The following is a 23,608-nucleotide window of genomic DNA, read 5'->3' as shown; positions in this document are numbered from 1 at the left end:
ACAATTTTGTCCATGCCATGTGATTGATCGCAGAGTTGTAATTTCTCAAAGCCTATACATTTCCCCATTCCTCTTCCACCAGATGCATATGCAAAGCAAAAGTACAATTACTTCTCAAATTTGGCAAAATAAGAAACATCTTCATTTATTCGCCAATTCAATTGTACGCAGAATTCCTATACACCCAAACTCATAGCTTAGTGTGTGCACAAGCTATAAATACATCATGCAAGTATACCGAGAAACTTTTCTTTTGAGTAGAAAAACCCCGCACACGTCTGCAGTTAGTCAAATTCAACAATTTAGAAATAATCATGTTACCTCCGTTTGTAAAAGTTAACACACAGTCTACAAAAGAATAGAATGAAAAAGTTAAAACAATTTCGAAGCAAAAGTTAAAACATAATCTACAATATGATAGAATAAACCGCAAATCTTTCGCACAAGTGTCTTGGGCTGCTTCCTGGAACGCTTAACTTGCTTGCAGCTTTGTTAATTGCAAAATGTATTAACAAGTCTTCTTTTGTTGGTTTGCCAATAGAGGTCACAAGAACTGGTGTACTGGCAGACAGAGAATGACTGGCATTGATGTTGTCCTCACGCAAGTCTCTACAAAAGCACCTATGCAATTACAACTCCTATTCAAATCCACATAAATACAAAGGAGCAAAAGCAGCACGAATGTATACTAAGCCTTCTACCATTGATAATTGAGTTCACTTTATCAGGTAATCCTTCTGTGGTCATCTCTACAGATTTGTCAAGCGAAGTATTTCAGAGAGATGGAGTACAAAGTCAATGAATCAAGACAGTAAGACCTCATTCAAAGTTATCGCTCTCGGTACTCAAGGATGAATAAGTGCAACCTCCCTTAGGAATATCCTCCCTGCAATAACGAATTCTAAGAACATAAGCTCCGCCATGAATACAAGGAATTGCCCAGAAGCTGGCAGAGCCACAAGATGCGGAGAGAAGACATGAATGAAAGCACAAGCGTGGAATGATGCCTTTACCCTTCAAAACGACCTGAAACATTGCCAGTGAGGAAGCACCGGCAACTTCGACAAAGAGGTCGACCAAGCATATCCGCAGGCAGCCGAAAAGAACAAGGTGAATGATATTATTCATATCTTTCAAAAGGCATGGCTGAGCTCGATTTGTGGACATGCAGACAGTGAGATAGGGACAAGTACACGGCAGAGGGAACACGAGTCTTTAAGATGAGCCCGTCCATCGTGGAGCTGGAAATGCAAAACCAAAAGCATCGCTTGATGTCGCTAGAATCCCCTTCTACGATGTTCTTGCAAATTCTAGGACTACATGTAAAGTGATATGGATCTCAGAAATGGTGTTCTTCCCCAGCTGCAATTGAAATTGGATCCTTCTTCTCGTGTTATAGAGCTAAGCAGGGATTCTAAGATTCAGTCATAAAGAATCGCCGCCACCAGCCAATAGAAATTTCTCACACAAAAAATCCCCTGGAAAATAATTTTCCCATCTGCCCCACACCCCCCCTAAGCCCTACCCATCGTGAGGCACCTTAATTGACGGCTAACCATGAATACAACACTGACGTGGACCAATCATAGATTTCAAGGAACCCAAAAAATATATATACCTATTTTTCCCATCTCCATCCTCGAACCTTCACTAAGGCCTACCCATCGCAGGCCAAAAACCATCTAAACATTGTGTCTCGAGAGCAATTCCCAATGCAGCCTGCTGCAGCCAGAACAATGCATTGTTCCCAAGGGTTGTCCTTAAAAGGAAGTGGTGCTGTCTTTCTTCAATGGATGCAGGGTTGCGGATGCAAACAAATCATCACCGTCCTTTCCAATAGCAACAAACGAAAATGTTGAAGGAAGCACCTGGGAGTGGCATGCTTGAGCTCTTCTACATCCGCAGGGTTGGATGTTAAAAGATTATTGGCACAACCTCCCTGTAAGTGTCCATAGTTTGAATGGATCAATCCATACTTCAAACACAATAAGGGCAAGAGTGAGAGCAATATAGCACTGCCAATCACACAAAATATCAATATAATGTAGGAGAAGAACCTCCAACTGGTATACATGCTAAAAATTTCACACGAGTTAGAACAGCCAATTAATGGGCATCTCTTCCCAAAGCGACAAGCGACTTGATAAATCTTCATGTAATGTGCAAATCACATCCAAAACTAAGTTTATGATGACTCCGAATGTCATTCCATCCACTCTTAATAAGCCACGTTTTCATAAGAGTTCAAAATTGAAGATCTGCTGGAGTAATTTCCTCATCTTCATAAGCTTCATTTGCGGGTTGGAGTTACATACTAGATCAACCATGTCCATTGAGCAAAACTCATTCTTTGAATTATTGACAATCAGATTTTGAATTGCTTCATACAGCTTTGCAAGTCTTCAATGGGTACTTATTGAATGCAATAACTTCCGCCTCATTGCACAAACTCAAATTCTTTTGACAACCCCGCCATATCATCTGTTACAATTGTTACAAATGGGTCACCCATTCGTGGACCCTCCTGAATGGTAAAATTCTTGATGATCCTCTGAAGAATACCCCAAAAACAAAAAGAATTGACTAGAGTTCTTGCAAGCCAATAGCTGCACTATATTACATGATACTCGAAAATTTTGTTTTCTGCAACCTGAACCTCCATTAATTTAAGTCAAAAATCACCAGACCGGTTTTTAAAAAAACATTGGCAGGCCTCCACAGGACATTCGGTACAATCTGTGACTTCAAAAGACATTCATTCCCAACATGAAGAGGGGAGAAAAACGCCAAGCAGCTCTGGATATTTCTCCATGAATATTCTGAAGTCATCCCAACTGACAGAATCATCACCATCCATGTCCAATTTGGTAAACATCTTTTGCACCTGTTTAGCAAATGCAGAAACTTTGACTGGTAAGAAACAAAAAATTATTATTAAAAACAACTAGCCTTCTGGGATGTTTCAAACAACTATGTGAACACTGAAACTGAGAAAATTTTTAACTCTCTAGAAGAACTTTAGAAGCCAAAGGGCAGAAAACATATCAGAGTTCTCAATCCCAAGGACACTAACTACTTCATTTCACCAAATGTACCAATCACCTGCAAATCGGTAATATCTGGAAAGACCAACTGCAAACTCCGTTCCACCTAGTACAAATGGCAGCCAAAAAGATGAGCTGCTGCTTACTGTAGATCATTGGTCAAGACAGATCAAAGGGAACAAGTCTGAGCAGACCAAGAAAGATGGTAGTGAAAGGAAACACAGGTTCTACCCTATATGATGTACTAATAATTTCTCAGGCATGAAGGCCTTGAGTTACTGATTTAAACAGAAACAAATGTGGATACTTTCACGCAAGTATAATAAAGAAATTGCAATCCTTAAAATTCATCATATGTACTGTACAACACAAGCTAATGGATCCGTGCTCAATTATGAACATGCAGGCATACTCTGTGGAGACTTTGCTACAGCATGCCACGAACATTAAGATTCTTGATTAAACATGGGTTGAAAAAGTGTATGGGATCATAGTACCTCCAAGCTTGACAGAAAGCCTTGATCGTGAAAGTCACATGACTCAAAAGCACTTCTACTTAATCTTCCAAACGAGGGATGCTTTAAAATAAATGCTGACCCTGCCAGAAACTGCAATACATCACAACAGCATTATTCTCATAGACTCAACTTCCCCTAGTTATTAGCACTGCCTTGCAAGGGCAGTGCTCTACTGAGAATTTTGGAAAAAAGTGCCCTCCCAATAGTTTTTGGACACCTCATGCATGCTTAACTACTTTCTATTCTAGTCTCTCTCTCTGTCTCCTCCCCTCTCTCTCTCCACTTCCCCCAATCAACTCTCTCTCTCTCTCTCTCTCTCTCTCCCCAAATCAACTCATCAACATTATCCTCCTCTATCGATATACTCCAGTGCTCCATAAAAGCTTAAAAATTCGAAATAATGAAGACAGCCACACACATATGCGCACGCACACACACAGAGTTTGCACATCACTTTGCATATGCAAGTGGTTGCATTATAGTACTCTCAAACTTTCCAATGGTTCTACACAGGCTTCCATCGCAAGTGCTACAAAGTAATCATCCATTCATCTTCACAATCATTTGCATTTTGCAGAACATAAGGCAGTGCTCACGAGTACTTGTACTCGCTTGTTTCTTTGCCACTTTGATTACAGCTAATAGAATTACACGGAAAAATGCCCAAAGCATCATTTGAAACAAATCAATAAGCTAGCAAAATCGTGAAATAATATTTAACAACTAGTCACAAATTACTTAAATGCTGAAATTCTTTCAAGCTGTACATACACCGTTTACTTCGAGCACATATGCAGTGTTCTCCAACCCATGGTATGCAAAGTACCTGTTGAAACGTAATAGAACCTTCCTCCTCTCTATCAAAGAAGCCAAATATCTGTCATGTCAAACATTTACCCTTCTTCAATAAACCATGCAATGTAGCTCAAAGAGGCCTCATAAGGCTTTTATACACAAACAGATAAGTAGAGTGTTCACAACCAATATACAGCTGTACCTGCTTTGAAAACAGAGTCTTTGGTAATTCTAGTGCCCCCAAAAACTGGTCCTCTGTCACATAGCCACTGTTGCCAGCACCCATGACTATAATCAAATAACCATTCATTTTAATTTCCAGAAATTTTAAAAAATATACAATTAAAGCAACAAACAAGTGAAGCTCACTTTTCAAAAACAAGCAAATGAAGAGAGAGACAGTCAACAAAAGAAGCAGCGAAAAAATAGTCATCCAATACCTCCACTATTGAGATAGGCACCACTTTGTAAGCAAGCAAGAGACTAGGAGCATGTGCGCATCTGCATGCGTGTGTGCATGTGTAGGGGGTTGTTTGCAAAATAAATGAGTTAAGGAATGGGAGGACAGGAAGAGAGGAGGGAGGGAGGGAGGGAGGGATATAACCATTAACAAAGATGGTGACTATATAGACAGAAAAACCTAAACGAAAAATCATCTGGTTTTGGAGGCCAAACAAGGAAAGCACGTGATTTATTATGCTCTTCACCAATGCCACAAAGTTCACCACAAACTAGTTGATGGATCGAGCTTATTTTTAAGAGTAGAGGAACATATTAGACCTGAAATGTCCCAACATCAAAGTCTCACGCGAAATCAATTTTGAATTATCTTACAATTTTTTGCATATAAATCTGAGTTTGTCCCTAAAGAATGACAAGGGAAAGTAAAATGCAAGATGGAGAGAACAAGATACTACAAGAAAGATTTCAGGTCCAGGATCCCTGGACCAACAGGAATAGCAGGTCTCATCTGTGCTCATCTGCACAAATGCATGACGGTGGCCCACGGAGGTCTTCCGCTTGGCCCATGGTTGTGGAGTAGATGAGAAAATGGGACCTAGCATTGCTGCAGGAGAGAGGGCCTGCAGAATATCACCCACTTCTAAAGAGGTGCCCTGCAGCATAGAGGATCTGGCAGAGTTCCCTCAAAGTTGTTGCTAAGACGCAGATGATGCAGTGGATCTTTAGATGGAGCATGATGGTGTGGCTGACAAAGGGTTAACATGCTTTCTCCACAGGGAATTTTTTCCCAGCCTATCTAATAGATGGAGGGAGCGCCTTTCATCATGAACCAAGATATTTCCCCTCCCGATGGCACTTGGAATTTTCCCAAAGCAACAGCATCCATGTCATGTGCACGGATTGGTATCTGACGTGTACTGCGTACACAAGACTAGCTCAGGTAGCCTGGGGAGACTTAGGGCTAGGCAGGCTTGATTCTCGGGTTGAGTGGCAAGGGTACGAACCAATTAGGGGTCTTCGCTATTTTGGACGCATGGGGCTCAAGTCTATATAAGGGGCCCATAGGTTCAGTTCTCAGGGAGCGGATGGGAGCAAGTCTCGTTCTCATGTGCTTGGTCTGATCCTAGATTGAGTCGTGGACGCGCGCCTGCATCTTAGCGTAGCCCAAGGCCCAGCAGCAGATCCCAGGCCTCTAGGCGCAACCTGGTGGTATGGGACACCAGGCTGGTTAGGATCTGGTTGGGAGTTCATGCCAATAGCTCAGCTCTCGACTCGAAGGGGACATCTCCTGATTCGGGATCGCATCCCGTAGATGTCATGGTTGGGTGGTGAGCAACCTGCTCAGATTCCTCATGTTTGGTGTATTCTTGTGTTTGCTTGCAGATCGGAGGTTTCAGGAGTATTGGGGTCGTGTCAATTGGCATCAGAGCCAGCTCCTGAGGTAGGAATCTCTGTTACGAGAAATTTGGACGAAATTTTCTCCAAGTATGCCTCAATTTCGAAATTCATGTTCATGCCCTGCAAGTGTCAGTTGGTTCATCGTTTAAGGGTAGTGGCACTGGATTGGGAAAGAAGGAAGGAGAGAGGGAGAAAGAAGGGTGAATTCGTTGTAAGATGAGAAGGGCTGAGAGAGGGAGAGAGGTGTGTAGTGAGGGCCAGGTAGAGGAGTGTGAAGGGAGTCATGAGGGAGCGTAGAGCTGGGCGAACCAAGGGGGATCCCGTGTGCAACTAGCTGCTCAGGGGACATGTTGGCAGGTAGGAGAGCAGCGCAGGAAGGTGTGCAACAAGCTAGGGCTAAATCGCGTTTTGTACCGGGTGCTTTTCGGGGGGGCCTGGAGGCTTAAAAAAGAACCACCCCTCCAAACTTGGAGGATGGGCTTTTGAAAAGCATGGCTTTCATAAAAGCTTGCTTACCCGTCTATAAACTCGGCCACTTTGCCTTCTACTCCAGCCGGTGGACTACACATGCTCCAAGTGCCTCTATGCCATCACGTTCGGGAGCCAGATACGCAATACGGCCTGCTACAGAAGTCCGTGCGGCATAGCCAAGAGCGGGGGTTCTGGGTCCAAAGATCCGAGCTGATCGTCAACTCGGACCAGCCTACCTTCTTCATCGGCCAACCTTTCCCTTCTTCGGTCATCTCCTCTCTGGCCGGCTTTCACTTCGTCCCTGCCTCCTAGCTTCGAGCCCACCTAATTCTTTCTCTTCTCTAGTCCATCTTCTGTTTCAGATCAAATTTCAGTCATGGCTGATTTCATAGACCCCGGGCTTGCGATGGGAGACCAAGATATGAATTACCATGCAGATGATGACTAGGGTCTCTACGATGATCTGATTACAAAGACTGCCTTCAGTGAATTCACCACCACTCTTGATGAAAAGTTTGAGCGCGCCAATGCGAATCAAACGGGGTTGACACAGCAACTCCAAGGGATTCAAACTTCACTCTCACTTTTGACTAGCACTATTCAGGCGCTCACGCATGTGGATGCTTTGGCTTCAGTGTTAGGTCCGAATATCACTCCAGATCCTTGTCCCAAAAATCAAAAGTCCCGTACCAAGGAGGTGGTTGACACTTGATTGCACAAGTGGCAAGTACACTTCTAGTTTCACCCTCACCCAGATGAAAAGAAAATGCAGCTTGCAGCAAGGTATATGTCACGGAAGGCTTTATTGTGATGGAAGGAACTCCGACCCAAGCCTGCAACATGGATAGAATTCAAAGAGGTCTTCAAGAAAGAGTTTCTGAAGAAGGAGGAAGATCCTTGTCCCAGAAATCAGAAGTCCCGTACCAAGGAGGTGGTTGATACTCGGTTGCACAAGAGGCAAGTACACTTCTAGTTTCACCCTCACCCAAATGAAAAGAAAATGCAGCTTGCAGCAAGGTATATGTCACGGAAGGCTTTATTGTGGTGGAAGAAACTCCGACCCAAGCCTGCAACATGGATAGAATTCGAAGAGGTCTTCAAGAAACAGTTTCTGGAGGAGGAGGAAGATTATGATATTGTAGGCAAGCTCAAGGCCCTTGATATGTCCAAGATGAATTTGACTTTTGAGGTCTATCTTCAAAGACTTCGTGATTTGTAGACCAAAGCTACGAAGATGGATCCAGTTATCTTGTTAGGTTTCTTTGTGGATGGTTTGCCTAACTCGTACAAGCTTCACATTAAGAACAAGTGTACCACTTTGCAAGAGGCCATGAACTATGTGCACATCTATAATGATACCATGGTGAGCGCAAAGGGAACCACAATTGCCGACACGAGTGGAAAGAACAAGAGGAACTTCTTCCAGTCTACCACTGGTACCAGGGAGTCGAAGTCTATAGACAACATCTCTAAGAAGAACTCGACTCAGACGAAGAATGGTCGTGCCCGTTTCCTACGCACCTTGAAGTTAAAGAAAGAAGGATGTTGCTTCATATACGAGGAGCGGGGCCACACTCGGAATGATTGACTTAAGCGCAAGAACCAGATGCAAGCGTTGGGACCGAAGCTCCATGCGGGACAAGATACCGAAGCTAAGGGAGCTAACCAAGTTTTGATGACAGGTATTTCTGTAAATGTCATTTCCTGCCCATTTGGGCCCCATGACCTTTTCCGCGTTTACAGAGAAGTAAGGGACCAAAGAGTTCACATTCTCTTTGACCCGGACAGCTCTCACAATTTTGTTAATTACAAACTTATACAAAGGATGAAGATGTCCACGATACCTAGCAATCACACCTACAAGGCGCAGCCTCTAACTGGGAAGCAATTTTGGGATCGCAAGATTGACGCACTTTCTATCCGGATCCAAGACTACACAGCTACTCTTACGTGCTATGTCATGCACTTGGAACATGTGGACTTTCTAATCGGAATAGAGTGGTTTAAAACCCACGATATTCGGATTGGATGGAAAGAGCATACACTCTCTTTTTTCGATAAGGACGCCCAATTTTGTATTCAATGTGAAATATCCCCTCTTCTCAAGCACCTATTATATCTGGGATGCAGCTTCGGAATATAATAAACACTTCTCATTATGATGTGTATCAGTGTGTTTTGATTCTGCTTTCTTCATTTGTTGTCTCTGTTAATAACAAAAATGATTTAAGCGTGTTTGAACACCGTGAATTGAGAACGTTGTTGGATGATTTCATTGATGTATTCCCTACTCAACTGTCGGAAGGTTTACCTCCAAAACGGGCAGTAGATCATCGCATAGATTTGGTACCTGGGGCTCAACCTATTAGTATTCCACCTTATAGGATGAGCCAGCTTGAGGAAAATAAGTTAGCTTCACAGCTACAAGATTATCTGAATATGGGCTATATTCGCCCAAGTAAATCACCTTTGGAGTACCTGTCCTCTTAAAAATGAAGAAAGATGGTTCATGGAGAATGTGTATAGATTATAAATGATTGAATAAAGTGACAACTAAGAATAAATACCCTCTTCCTTGCTCCAATGATTTGATAGACCGTTTGGCCGGAGCGAAGTACTTCACTAAGATTCATTTGCGTACAGGTTATCACCAATTCCGTATCTATGCTAAGCACAAGAACGCATAAGCTCTATGCCAAGATGAGTAAATGTGACTTCTTTATGAAGGAGATCATTTACTTAGAACACAAGATTTCTTCTGAAGATATTAGCATTGATCTGGATCGTATCCAGAAGATTTTGGAATGGCCCATCCCTCAGACAGTGAAACAACTTCGTTCTTTCCTAGGATTCACGGTTTTTCTACGGAAGTCTGTGCGTGATTATTTGAACATCACGGCACCCCTGACCAACATATTAAAAGATCGTGGACGCAGGTCTACCCAGTCAATCTCTTGGAATGATGCATTAAACAAGGCTTTTGAAACCTTGACGTTCACTATCAAGGAAGCACCCGCTCTTGCATTACCCAATCCTACCCGGCCTTATGTCTTAGAGGCCGATGCGAGTGATTTTGCGATTGGGGCAGCTTTATTCCAAGAGGACAGACCTATAGCTTTTGAAAGTAAGAAGCTAGACGACACCCAATATCGTTGACCCACACTAGAAAAAGAACTCTATATAGCTGTGCATGCTCTTAAGGTTTGGAGACACTACTTGTATGGTTCGAAGTTTCTTGTATTGACAGATCATCAGTCAATCAAGTATGTGTCTGACGGGTTAGAATTGAGGGGAAGAAAGGCTAGATGGGCAGAGTTAATGCAAGATTTTGATTTTGAAATACATTATCAAAAGGGTTCGATGAATAGTGTGGCGAATGCCTTAAGTCAAGTCAAGTTTGTAAATGCTATGTTATTTACGAAAATATCATCTGACCTATTTCAATCCTTGAGAGGTCTTTGCGCAACTGATAGTCATTTCACTTCTTATTGGCAGAAAGTCCATGATGGGAGCTCCATGGTTGACCATGACTCGGGGATTGTGCCACCTACGGTATGGGCGATGGGAGGTCAGTGGATGATTAGGAATGGCTTGTTGTTCCGGCATGGAAAGAAATGTGTGCCAGATGCTTCGGATCTTCGATCCAAGATTCTCTAGGAGTGTCATGATGCTCCTAGTGCTGGACATCCAAGTATACATCGGACTATGTCTCTTGTGAAACATACCTTTTGTTGGGGTAAAGGCACATTGCCACCCTTTAAATGTTACGACTACTATGACTGTCCTAAGACAGTCATAGGGTGAATACCTAATCCTAATAAAACCTTTGAGTTTGTGGTGTGGCTCAACACATTTTTACACACCCACACCCCTTGTGTCTCTGTCTCCTATCGTTCCACTCCCCTCTTTCCCTCACAAGTGGTATCAGAGCTTTCCTCTCCCTCTCACTCCGGTCTACCCCTCCCTCTCCCCTCGGGCCTCGTGCCCTCTGTCAGCAGCAGCGCGCGAGCAGGGCGCAACAGGGCAGCAGCACGCAAGCAGGGCGCAGCCAGTGCGCACAGCGCGCAGGAGCAACCGCGCGCAGCAGTTGCGCGAGCAGCTATAGCTGCTGCGAGCTGCTACCAGGCGGCCGCAGCCTACCAGGCGGCCGCAGCCTACCAGGCGGCCGCAGCCAGCCAGGCAGCCGCAGCTAGCGGCTGCAGCCAGCCGACCGACTGCAAGGCAACAGCCGACCAGCCAGTCGCGACCGCGACCAGCCGCGACAGGCAACCGTACCGGCTGTACGGACGCGTGCACGTACAGGTACAGCCGTACCGGCTGTACCCTCAGCCAAGATTTCGACATTTTTTTTGGGGATCCGTGCCCTCGCAAGTACAGGGTACAGTAGATACTCTGTGTAGGCACAGCAGGTACTTGCAGGTACAGCAGGCACAGAATTTTTTTTTTTTTGGGAAGAAGGAAAAGAGTGAAGAGCACTCTGCTCTTTTGCGTGGTACTTGCAAGTACACGCAGGTACAGAAGTACAACGTTTTTTTTTAATGCATTCCCGGAATTTTCAGTTTTTAAAACTGTGTGCTTGAGGTACAGCAAGTACACTCGTGTCCCTCGTGCTTGAGGTGACTAGTGCCACAGTGTGTGGTGGTTGCACAGTTATTTTGTTTCGGGAAGGTCAGATGCCTTAATTTGCAGAGGGCTTTTATGCTTTTGCTGAGTGCAAATCTCAGTTTTCGAGTGACAATTTCATAGGGCTTTTGCCTGACAGTGAATGCAGTGTATGCCTTGGGGCAGTGTGGAGCCAGGGTGCCCACATTGGTCTCGTTTTCCGCAGTGTATCAGTGACATTTCTTTGCAGGTCACATTTTGTGTATGGCACTTAGAAAATCTCAGTTGAGCCACGCTTGGCCAGGGCGCATCGAGTTTACTCGGTCCCTAACTGTCCATCGTTGACAGTGCTCAAAATATCTTCTTTTCAGTGTTTGTACGTTGGGATCTGTGTTGCTACTGTGCACACAGGGCAGTTTATGCATCACATTGTCAGGTGAAAGTACCAGGAGAGTGCTGAATTTTGTATGCTACCTCAGTGTTGAGGTGTTTTTCACTTGGTACAGGTGTCAAATCAAGGGGCTTTTGCCCAGATTTTGCTTGTGAGCACTTGAGTTACTGTTTGAGAACTTCAGATGCCTTTTATCCCCTTGGCAGAAGGGTGATTGTTTGGGATTTGCCCCATACTTTGTTGCAGGTTTTGTGACAGGCTGAGGTGTTTGGATTTTTTTTTTTTGTGGACAAAATAGTGTATGCCAAGTGGTTTATGCATCAATACCTCATCTGAGGTGGGAGAAGTGATCAGGACAGCAGTGTTTTGTGCTTCGTCAGATGATAATGCACTTATAAAACACTTGTGGAACAGCTGCAGCATTCTGTAGTTACTGTTTTATGCCTATTTGAGCACGGTACAGTGTGTCAGAAGGTACAGTGACTGGAGGGAAAATTTTATGTTTTGCTGCAGATTTTTTGACAGTAAAAAACAGCACTATTGTGAGTGCTCCTGGCTCTTGATAGAGCAGGTTTTCTGAGAAATCAGAATTTTATTTAGTCATTTTTTGACTTACAGGGAGTCAGGCACTTTCCTTGTCTGATATGGCATCAGGGGGAAGTGAATCCTCAATACTGAACATAAAGAAATTGGAAGGGGCACACAATTATGCATTATGGGCAGAACAGTGTTTGAATGTACTTCTGCTAAAGAAGATTTCTAAGCCCATAAGGGTGAAGGGTGTCAAGCCATCTGGGATGGCAGATGATGAGTGGGAGGAGCTTGATTTGTCCGCAAGGGCGGCTATCATGCTTACTCTCACTGATTCTCTTGTGTTCAATGTTCAGGCAGAAAAGACCTCTTATGGACTATGGCAGAGGCTAGAAGAGTTGTATGCCCAAAAGAGTTCAGCCAGTAAGGTTTATTGGTTGAAGAAGCTTGTCGACCTTCGCATGAAGGAAGGTACAGCTATGACCTCACACTTGAGTGAGTTCAATGCCATCTTTACACAGCTTATCGCACAGGGATTGAACCTTGATGAGGAGTTCAAAGCTACTTTCTTGTTGTGTAACCTCCCTGAGAGTTGGGACACTTTCAAGACCACTCTGTCAAATTCAAATGTCACTCTTATGTATGCTGATGTGGAGAGCTCTCTCCTTATGGAGGAGATGAGCAGGAAGAATAATATGGGCAGCAAGTCTTCCAATGCTTTGCAGGTACAGGAAAGAGGTAGGACTCAGCAGAAGGGGAGATCTGCTGGCAAGTCCAAATCCCGCAGTCATTCCCGTGGCAAAAAGGATATTAAATGCTTTTACTGTGGCAAGAAGGCTTCCAAAGGCAAAGGCAAGGCCAAGGCAGATGACTTGGATGCAGTGAATGTTGCAGCAGAGGACAGTGACGGTGACAGACATGATGTATTATGTTCTTCTGCTGTAATTGCACATACATTGGTTGTTGATGGCCATGACATGCACACCTGGCTCTTGGATTCAGGTGCTTCTTTTCATGTTACGCCTCATAGGGAGTGGTTTACTTCCTACACAGGTACTCATGGAGTTGTTCACCTTGGGAACAACTATGCATGTCAGATTGCAGGGATTGGCAGTATACAGATAGTATTCCTGACAGACGCATATTTATGCTTGATGGTGTTCGCCATGTGCCGCAAATCAAGAAAAATCTGATTAGCACTGGCTTGTTGGATCACAGTGGTTATCACACCACATTTGGGGATTCCAAATGGGTAATTACTGATGGCCAGGTTGTAGTGGTTGAGGGTTATAAGAGTGATACCTTGTACCCTCTTTATGTTTCCAGTGTAGGTAATCATGTTGTTGCCATAACCGAGCTGCCAAAGGTTTCATTGTGGCATAGCCGGTTGGGACACATGTCCGTTAAAGGAATGCAAGAACTGTCACGTTTGGGTTATCTGCCGTCTCTTTCATTTTCAGATTTGCCTACTTGTGAACATTGCATTTTTGGAAAGCATTCTATGACTCCTCATAAGAGGAGAACTCCCCAGAATAGAGCACCGCTTGATCTAGTCCACACTGATTTGTGTGAGATGCCACAGCTATCACTAGGGGGTGCAAAGTATTTCATTACTTTTATTGATGATGCCACACGCAAAGTGTGGGTCTATTTCTTGAAGCATAAGAGCGATGCCTTAGATGCTTTCAAGAAGTTTGTCACTCAGGTTGAGAATCGGACAGGACGCAGGCTGAAATGCCTCAGATCCGATAATGGGGGTGAGTATGTGTCACATGCTTTTGTACAGTTATGCGAAGCTAAGGGCATTAAACAGGAACTCACAGCCCCTCATAATGCATCTCAAAATGGTGTGAGTGAGCGGATGAATCGAACTATTCAGGAGAAAGTTCGATGTATGTTGTCTTATGCTGCATTGCCCCATGGCTTTTGGGCAGAAGCCGTGCAAACAGCAGTTCACCTAATTAACAGGTCGCCGAACAAGGCTTTGGAGTTGAAAGTGCCAGAGGAGGTGTGGTCTGGCAAGCCACCTTCATATAAGCACTTACGTGTGTTTGGCTGCGAGTGCTTTGCTCATGTACGCAAAGAACTGCGCACCAAACTGGAGCCAAAGTCTTTCAGATGCATCTTCATGGGTTACGGTGACGAAGGTGAAATGGGGTACAGGTTATGGGATCCTGTCAAACGGAAGATTATACGCAGCAATGACGTCATCTTTAAAGAGGATAGTGTACACAACGAACCCATGCAACCTGTGGAATAGAGGAGGGTTGTTTATAATGATATCAGACAGCAAAGAATGCCCATTAATATGCAGCAGCAGGCTGCTGTAAATAACCCTGTTCAAGAGGGTATACAGGCTGAAAATCAGCCAGACAATTTTGCCAATGATGCACCACTGGATATGCCAGCAAATGGCGCTGTAGGACAGCCAAATATGGTGGTACAGCCACCCGTCATGCATGACGAACAGGCTAGACAGCAGCCTAATACGGAACATTTTGTTAGGAGGAGCACCCGTGTACAACGGCCTCCTGACAGGTTTGTTCCAGGAGCCAATAATGTGGCTGATTTTATCATGCTGACAGATTGTGGTGAGCCTTCCAGCTTCAGGGAAGCTATGGGAAGAATAGAGAAAAGGAAGTGGGAGAAAGCCATGCAGTCAGAAATGGACTCCCTACTTCAAAATGATACATGGGACTTGGTGCAGCTACCTGCAGGCAGAAAGGTTTTGCCATGCAAGTGGGTTTACAAAGTCAAAATGGATTCAAATGCTTTACCGAGGTATAAGGCCAGATTGGTTGCCAAGGGATTTAAGCAGGAGAAGGGCATTGACTTTGATGAGATCTTTTCCCCTGTAGTCAAGATGACTACTTTGAGAGCAGTGTTAGCTCTTGTTGCTCATGAGGACATGGATTTATGTCAGATGGATGTGAAGACTGCTTTTCTTCACGGAGATCTCCATGATGAGATCTACATGAGTCAGCCAGAGGGATATGCTGTGAAAGGGAAAGAGAAGCTTGTGTGTAAGCTCAAGAGGAGCTTGTATGGACTCAAGCAGGCGCCAAGAGAATGGTACAAGAAGTTTGATGCTTTCATGCAGTCCCAAGGGTATCATAGGTGTGAGACCGATCACTGCTTGTACACCAAACGGGCAAAGGATGGCAGTTTGATGCTACTCATTCTATATGTGGATGACATGCTAATTGCCAGCAAATCTCAGCAGGAGATTATTTCTTTGAAGAAACAACTACATAAGTCTTTTGACATGAAAGACTTGGGTGATGCAAATCACATACTAGGTATGCGGATTACTCGTGACAGGTCTAAGGGACTTTTGTTTCTGTCACAGGAAGAGTACATTGGCAAGGTACTGCAGAGGTTTAACATGGAGGGGGGGAAGTCTATTAGTACCCCGTTGCCTCCTCATTTAAAACTCAGCAGTAAGGACAGCCCCAGATCAGATGATGATAAGGCTGAGATGGCCAAGGTTCCGTATGCATCTGCAGTTAGTTCTTTGATGTATGCCATGGTTGCCACTCGTCCGGATATTGCTTTTGCGGTGGGAGTCATCAGCAGGTATATGGCAAATCCAGGCAAGCGGCACTGGGAAGCAGTGAAAGGCGTCTTGAGGTATCTCAAGGGTACCAAAGACTCGTGCATATGCTATGGTAGGCAGGATGCATTGGTGCATGGTTTTACAGATTCAGACTATGCAGGGAATGCAGATAACCGGAAGTCTACTACCGGTTATATTTTCACATTTGCAGGAGGTGCTATATCATGGGTGTCTCGGTTGCAAAAATGCATTGCACTGTCAACCACTGAAGCTGAATATGTTGCAGCCACTGAGGCTTGCAAGGAAGCAATATGGCTTACTCGGCTGGTGGGAGATTTGGGCATTACAGGAGATATACCAGTTTTGCATTGTGATAGTCAGAGTGCTATCATGTTGGCAAAGAATCCGGTCTTTCATCAGAAGACCAAGCACATAGATGTGAAATACCATTTCATCAGGGAGGTACTCAAAGACAAGCGGCTTGAGCTTGTGAAGGTGCATACTGATGATAATCCTGCAGATTTGCTCACTAAGAGCTTGCCTACAGAGCGGTTTGCACATTGTCGCCACATCATGGGATTAGGATGAGACCATTCTTATTTTATGGTCTTATATATAGTAACTGTATATTGCTGTAATTTTTATTCTTTTCTCCCCTTTAGGCACATTGGCCTTTAGGTGGGAGGTTGTTGGGGTAAAGGCACATTGCCACCCTTTAAATGTTACGACTACTATGACTGTCCTAGGACAGTCATAGGGTGAATACCTAATCCTAATAAAACCTTTGAGTTTGTGGTGTGGCTCAACACATTTTTACACACCCACACCCCTTGTGTCTCTGTCTCCTATCGTTCCACTCCCCTCTTTCCCTCTCACCTTTTATTGGCCTAAGATGCATGCATTTATTGAAAACTATGTGGTAGGTTGCCGGGTTTGTCAGGTTACTAAGGCAGAATGTCTTAGAAGCGCGGGTTTATTACAACCGTTGCAAATCCCGAGTAATAAATGGAAAAGTATTTCCATGGATTTTATTACCGGTTTGCCTAGAACGCGCAATGACTCCATTTGGGTCATAGTGGACCATCTGACAAAAATGGCTAGATTCTTACCTACTAGAACAATCATCTCAGCTGTTTAGCAAGCTCACGAGTTTGAGGACCACTTATTTAAGCTGTATGGTTTGACGTCTGACATAATCAACAATAGGGACTCGAAGTTTACAAGTAACTTCTGGACACTTATTTTTTAGAAGTTAGAAGCTACTCTGAGTATGACTTCCTCAGATCATGCACAATCTCATGGTAGTACAGAGAAGGTCAACCAATTGGTTGAAGATATGCTTCGGGCATATGTTTCTAAGAGACAATCTTCATGGGAAGATTATCTCCCCATGATCGAATTTGCTTATAACAGTAAAGCATTCAAGTACTCGTTCCAGCCCTTTTATGCTTATCTACGGATTTCAACCTAACTCACCAGTTATGGTTGGGTTCAAGGGAATTCAAAATGATGCTGCAAATACATTCTTGCAAGACATGCAAGAAATGTTGCAATTTGCCAAGGGAGTCTATTAGAAGAGCCCAAAATGGGGACAGATTTTATGCTAATAGACATCGTTCACCCAAAGAGTTCTCTGAAGGAACGATGGTATATTTGCGTATTCCCAAGGAATCCAAGAGCCTAAGTACTGGTTTAATTCCAAAATTATCCCCAGATAATGTGGTCCGTTCAAGGTTGTTAAAAGGATTGGACTAGTTGCATATAAACTCGAATTGCCTCCTGATGTTAAAGTACATCCAGTGTTTCATGTCAATAGACTGAAAGAGTTACTGGGTGCGGATGATCAACTTGTTTCTCCTCAAGAAATAATAGAAGTTACAGATTTGACTTTTATTCAACACGAACCTAAGAGTATTCTTGAATTTCGTGAAAGACATTCGTAATAGAACTGTCACGGAATACAAGATCAAGTGGAAGAATCGTGTTGAGGAGGATGCAACATGGGAAACATTTACAGAACCTCCAGAGAACATTCCCGGGTCTTTTAGTGAACTCAGGAGTGAGTTCTTAGAGGAGGGGGAGTATGTCATGTGCACGGATTGGTATCTGACGTGTCCTGGGTACACAAGACTAGCTCAGGTAGCCTAGCCTGGGGAGGCTTAGGGCTAGGCAAGCTTGATTCTCCGGTTGGGTGGCAAGGGTACGAACCAGTTAGGGGTCTTCGCTATTTTTGGCGCATCGGGCCCGAGTCTATATAAGGGGCCCAGAGGTTCAATTCTCAGGGAGCGGATGGGAGCAAGTCTTGTTCCCATGTGCTAGGTCTGATCCTGGATTGAGTCGCGGACGCGTGCCTACGTCTTAGCGTAGCCCAAGGCCCAACAGCAGATCCCAGGCCTCTAGGCACCACCTGGAGGTATGGGACACCAGGCTGGTTAGGATCTAGTTGGGAGTTCGTGCCAATAGCTCAGCTCGTGGCTCGGAGGGGACATCTCCTGATTTGGGATCGCATCCCGTAGATGTCATGGTTGGGTGGTGAGCAGCCTGCTCAAGTTCCTCATGTTTGGAGTCACAGCCTGGAGCATCTAGATAGCACATTGCAGTCCAATGAAGTGGGAGCAGCAAGTCCGGCTTGCAGCTACACTTGCCAGTATCAAGATGACATCATCCACACCTTGAAGGCAGTCTAGGAACAAGGCACAGAGGATTTCTTGGAAGACCGCAGAGAGGCATGGGCATTTCTAAGGCATGGCCTACAGGTGCCTGATATATTTTCAGGAATCGAGGAATCTGTGGGTTGTATAGTCCTCATGGCTAGTTGTTAGCGTTGGCTTCCAAGGGTGTAGCCTGAACAGTGAGCTGGGATCCTGAGGGACAGGCTGCATGGCAACCAGCTCTGTTCAGACAGAGCCTCACAGATAGCTGAACCTTTGTATTCTTACAAGCTATAATAGAATGGTACTTTTGTATAAAGAAAAGGAAAAGTCCATATGATTACCAAGAATTGGTGAGAACAAGCAGAGAGGAACCAATGGAAGTTTTCAACATATTAGGAACCTCTATACCGTCAATCTTTCCCTTTTCAGTCCATCAATAGCAACCCAAGCACACAAACATGGGGAGGGGCTGCTTGTCCTATCGCACCCATTTGCCTACTGGCACTCCTCCCCTAGCCTTCCACATATACATTATACCCAAGTCACCTAACCACCACCACATGAGAACTATACCTAGATCCGTTCCACCATGATAGATGAGATCTACAACCCCAATCTGTGCAGTCTACTTGGACATACTGTTGGCTCCCATCTTCATCCATCCAACTTTACATAGAAGTAATCTGCACTCATCTCTCTATATTTCAATTCCCATCCAAAGTATATTGAGAGTTTCAGTCTAGAATTTTTCCAGTAATCTCAGGAATTGTACTACAATTTTATTGACTTTCTTATCAGAAAGTAAACAACAGTGACAACTCTATAAATATCATGATTATTTTGTAAGCCTCTTTGTCACATTCATCAAGTATGTTTTTTTACAATACTCTTCGCTAAAAAGCAAAGATGATACTACAAAACATCAAGAATCAAAAGTTCTCAAACAAAAGTTGCATTGGCTTTAGTAAATTGCTCAGCTTTACTAAACACTAGCCAAAATATCTGTTAAAACCTTTATTATGAGATCCATCTAGGTTTTTTATTATTTTAGGGGATCCATCTAGAGGATATTATTTGTATAACAACAATGGAAATTAAGGACTCGCTGGTATTGGTTTGGAATTCCTACCACTTGAGAATTATAATGCATCCATCAATAGTATCTATAGTGTCCCATACCACTACCGACCATCCATCCGGATGACCTATATGGATCATCACCATAAACCTTGGTAGGATCCAAATAAACATCAAGAAAGCCTATCCCCACATCAAACAAGCCCAAATGCCTCTATTAGGTCGTTCACTTGTCTCAACGAAACTACCACGTACTCGATTCTTGACAGAACAATCAAGAGGGTATATGACTTATTCAAGCTCAAAGCTAGGTATGATACCAAATGAAACATCCCCAACCACACTATAGCCCTTTGAGCAAGAATCATATACTAATGAAACGTATAGGAAGAAACCCCTTAGGGTTGAGCTAGCACCTCATCTCCTAGCTGTAGGCTCAATACTTCAAGCCACCCCTATGCCTAAGGCCTAGACAACCGCAAGAGCTTTGCCAGTATCAGTGTTAGATCATGCATCCCATACCACATGACCCTTAGGGTTGAGCCAGCAGCTCACCTCCCGACCATAGCTTCAATACTTCGAGCCACCCTCGAGCCTGAGGTCTAGACCGCCGCGAGAGCTTGCCAGGATTAGGGTCAAATCATGCGTCCCATACCAAATTTACCCTTTCCCAAGGTACAATCCCTTGGCCAACATGTCTAAAATCCACATGAGACATCCAACTCCAAGATGCTCTAGGCTCATTCAATAGAAGTCCTAGACTTGTATGTATAAGCCTTGCTTGGCTATCTTTAGCAATTAGCCTTAAATTTAGGCTTCATGCATTAGGTAGCTTTACTTTTCCACTAACGCCTATGCTTTTCCTTTAAGCAATGCTTTTCCTAGAATAGCTTACTTTTAGCTGCCTTTCATGGATCATCTTTCGTCCATTGGATCTAAGTCTCATCCATGCTAGATCTGTTTAAGTTAGTCATCTCCTGTCTGCACTAAAGGGAGAGACGCTTCTTTGTGGGTGTGCCCACCTGAGGTAGTAAGTAGTTTCTTCCTGTAAAATATGGTGTTAGTTGGGGGTACTACCAGGGCATTTAACAAGGGCAAGATAGGCTGGTAAAGGGTTAAGTAAAGCAGGGCCAGTTAGAGGGCATGTTTATGGTCTGGTAACCACCCGGTCAAAGGGTCAGTTAGGGCTGGCTATTGCCAGCTGGATTTACATGCCAAGCTAACCACCCAACCAGGGTCGGGTCACCCTACCCGACAAGGGTTGGTTAATCTGACCAGTTAAGCAGACCAGCAAACCAGACCCAATCAGGTTGGGTCGGCCTTGCCCTCACCCCCTCCATAAATTGGGTGATTAAGATCATCATTTGTACAATCCGAAGGTGCAGTCCAGCTTGTGTTTGGAGTCCTCTGAGGTGTGCATTTCAGCCTTGGGAGTTAAATCTTCCACTTTGCTTAGCAGTAAAGAGCAGAGGTTTTTCCAGCACGTGAGCCTTGCAGTCACTGCAGTTTGCTGTTCAGTTCTCTCTCTAGGCAATTTTCTGTTGTCACTCTATATTCAGAGATCTGCACTATCTTTTCTGTTGGCATATTGCACTTTAGAGCACAAGGTCAAGTAAAAGCCTTGGACCAGGAGAGCACAGATCTAGATGAGGAGACCTTGGCATCCTTGAGCAGAAGGAGAGGCAGACATTGTCACAATTTGTGGGATAGGATCAATGCCCGAGTTCATTCCTCATTTTTCTCAATTGTACCCCTCAAGTGATCAACCATGTGAAGCACATGACGCTGGCCAAAGGAATCTGGAAGCACTTAGCATCGCTCTACAATAGGGTATCACCCATGAAGCGCGTCTCCTTGGAAGTGCAGATGCAAGTCTTGAACCCCGCGATGTCAACAACCGGAACACATCAACAACTTACAAGCACTTCAGCGGAGGTCGTTCAAGCTGGGAAAGAGATGTCATGGCCATCGCTGTGCTGTCACATCTTTCCAGACAGTAATCAACATTCTACTCATTCCTGGTCACGAGTGGGAGACTCAACACTCTCACATGGGAGAAGCTTGTGCCAATGGTGTTTGGACAAGAAGGAACATTTCGACAACCACCCACAGAGTGCCTTGGCCAGACCAGCCAACTAGAACCAGTCAGGTTAGGTCGGTCAGTTTGCACCCCCCTGGTACAAACTGGGCCTTTGCGCCCATCATTTCTTCAATTCACAGGCGCAGCTTAGCTTGTGTTTGGAAACCTCCCAGGGTGCAGATTTCAGCCTTGGAGTTGATCTTCTAGCTGTGGCTTTACTCAGCAGTAAGGAGGAGAGGGTTTTCCAGCATGTTTGTCTTGCAGTCCACTGCAGTTTGCTGTACAGTTCTTGGTCTCCCAAAACACATCTTTCTCTCTCTAGAGGTCTTTCTGCTGTCTCTCTCTATTTGTAGATCTGCCCTCATTTCGTTCGCATATTCTGCTGCACTCTGACAAGAGCTACTCCAATCATAGGTTAATCCGAACCCTAGGTTAGACTATGTCCTAACCTGAGATCCAATCCAAGATTTTAGGTTAGCCCAGCCTTGACCGTAGACAGTCCAGACTTAGTTAGGCCCTAGTTAGTTCATTTATGGACACATAGCATCTTCTTGCCAAGCTAGTCGAACATGTCAAATTCTATGATCCTTAACATATATAGGGTGATGCAACCAAAGGCAAAATCAACTAGATATATCCATCTATATCATATAATACACTCCATGTGTAAAGACGATTCCTATCATGTGTCATCCATGAGTAATCAAAGCTCCATGCGGCCTAGCTAGAATCCCACTAGAAATCTCGGTTGCCTTTTACTTCTCTTCAAGGAACATACTCAGGAATGTCATGAAACGACCTGAGCAATGATGGTGCTTCAAACGAAACAAGAACTCACTTGTCTTGTATCCAATCTCCTACTCGGCGTCTCTAGAGGGTAGGCTCACAGTTCCAAGCTCGACGACCTCTAATCTCTATAAGGTCTTTGAGATCAAGAAAGCCTCTAAGAACAAACCAAATTATATAACACACAAAAAAACTCTACTAGTGGGGGATATCATATGTCATCCATGAGTAATCTAAGCTCCATGCGGGCCTGACTAAAATCACACTCCTTAGTCGCCCCTTGCTTCTATTTGTGGCGCGTACTCAAGGATGCCATGAAATGGCATGAGCTGTGATACAGCAATGATGGTACTTCAAATGCAACAAGAGCTTGCTTGTTTCATATCCAATCTCCTGCTGAATTAGTGTTTCTAGAGGGTAGACTCAAAAGTCCTGATCCCAACGACCTCCAATCTCTCTAAGGAGAGAGAGAGAGAGAGAGAGAGAGAGAGAGAGAGAGAGAAGCATACTAACATCTTCAAAAGACCAAAGATTGCCTATGAGACAACATGCAATATAGTGCATGTAATACACAAATCAGAACCAACAAGCAACCATTTTATTTAAAAAATGTTGACTGACACTTAACCCATATGTAGCTCAAGCATAGAAAATGAGACACAAAGCAAATGATGGAGCCAAGGGCAAGAGAAAGCGGACATTCGACACAAGAGAATGTCCACACCAAGGACAAATAGCAATCCAAGGCCCATGTGCTCAAGGGGGAACCATGTAGCAATGTGGAGCTGCAATGGCACTCTAATGTCAAAGCCAACTAACACCCATTGGCATCCAAGTAACTTTGAAGATCTCAATTATCCTTCACACACTATTCATCAGATCATATGTTGACTAAAGAAAAAATTTACAAAACTTATAGCTTGCTCCTTAAAAGCACACAACACGTTCACCTTCTCGAAAGTATTCTTTTCACCTCATGAAGGGTTTATAATCTTGAACCAAACCTCTGGTCTATAGCCCATTTGTATATGTTTTAAACATCATCACCTACCGAATCTAAAACAACCCTAGATCTTAATTATTCTTATTTTTTAATACTCAAATGCATTAAGTCTAAGGCGTTTGGAATATGATAAAGGTATTTGGTGGTTTGACTCACCTGCAAACAATCATTTTTATGAGCAACACTGGTTTATAGAAATGCATCTGAACAATGATGAAGGTATTTGAGCAATGATGAAGG

At 44.0% G+C, this 23,608-nt stretch overlaps 1 protein-coding gene across 3 annotated transcripts in view; it reads right to left on the bottom strand.

The window, feature by feature from the left end:
• Positions 1-2,186: 2,186 nt before the first annotated feature.
• LOC147899357 (calcineurin B subunit-like protein) overlaps positions 2,187-23,608 on the bottom strand; it is a 52,446-nt gene continuing 31,024 nt past the window's right edge. Inside the window, exons 10-14 of one of the 3 annotated variants that reach the window (XM_087378479.1) lie at positions 4,560-4,626; positions 4,389-4,439; positions 3,542-3,652; positions 3,103-3,150; positions 2,187-2,884 (exon numbers count right to left, since the gene is read on the bottom strand). In XM_087378479.1, the coding sequence (XP_087234605.1) occupies positions 2,756-2,884; positions 3,103-3,150; positions 3,542-3,652; positions 4,389-4,439; positions 4,560-4,626 (406 nt within the window). In that variant the 3' untranslated portion in view covers positions 2,187-2,755. Of the gene's footprint in view, positions 2,885-3,099; positions 3,151-3,541; positions 3,653-4,333; positions 4,440-4,559; positions 4,627-23,608 lie in introns of those variants that run through there. The other 2 variants (XR_015541442.1, XR_015541443.1) reach the window with 2 other exon arrangements.

Source organism: Dipteris shenzhenensis, chromosome 8 (genome assembly GCF_047967505.1).
Source record: "Dipteris shenzhenensis isolate YYH24624 ecotype China chromosome 8, Dip_SZ_1.0, whole genome shotgun sequence".
In the NCBI taxonomy this organism is placed as follows: Eukaryota; Viridiplantae; Streptophyta; class Polypodiopsida; order Gleicheniales; family Dipteridaceae; genus Dipteris; species Dipteris shenzhenensis.
This window is presented reverse-complemented; position numbering and strand designations above follow the sequence as displayed.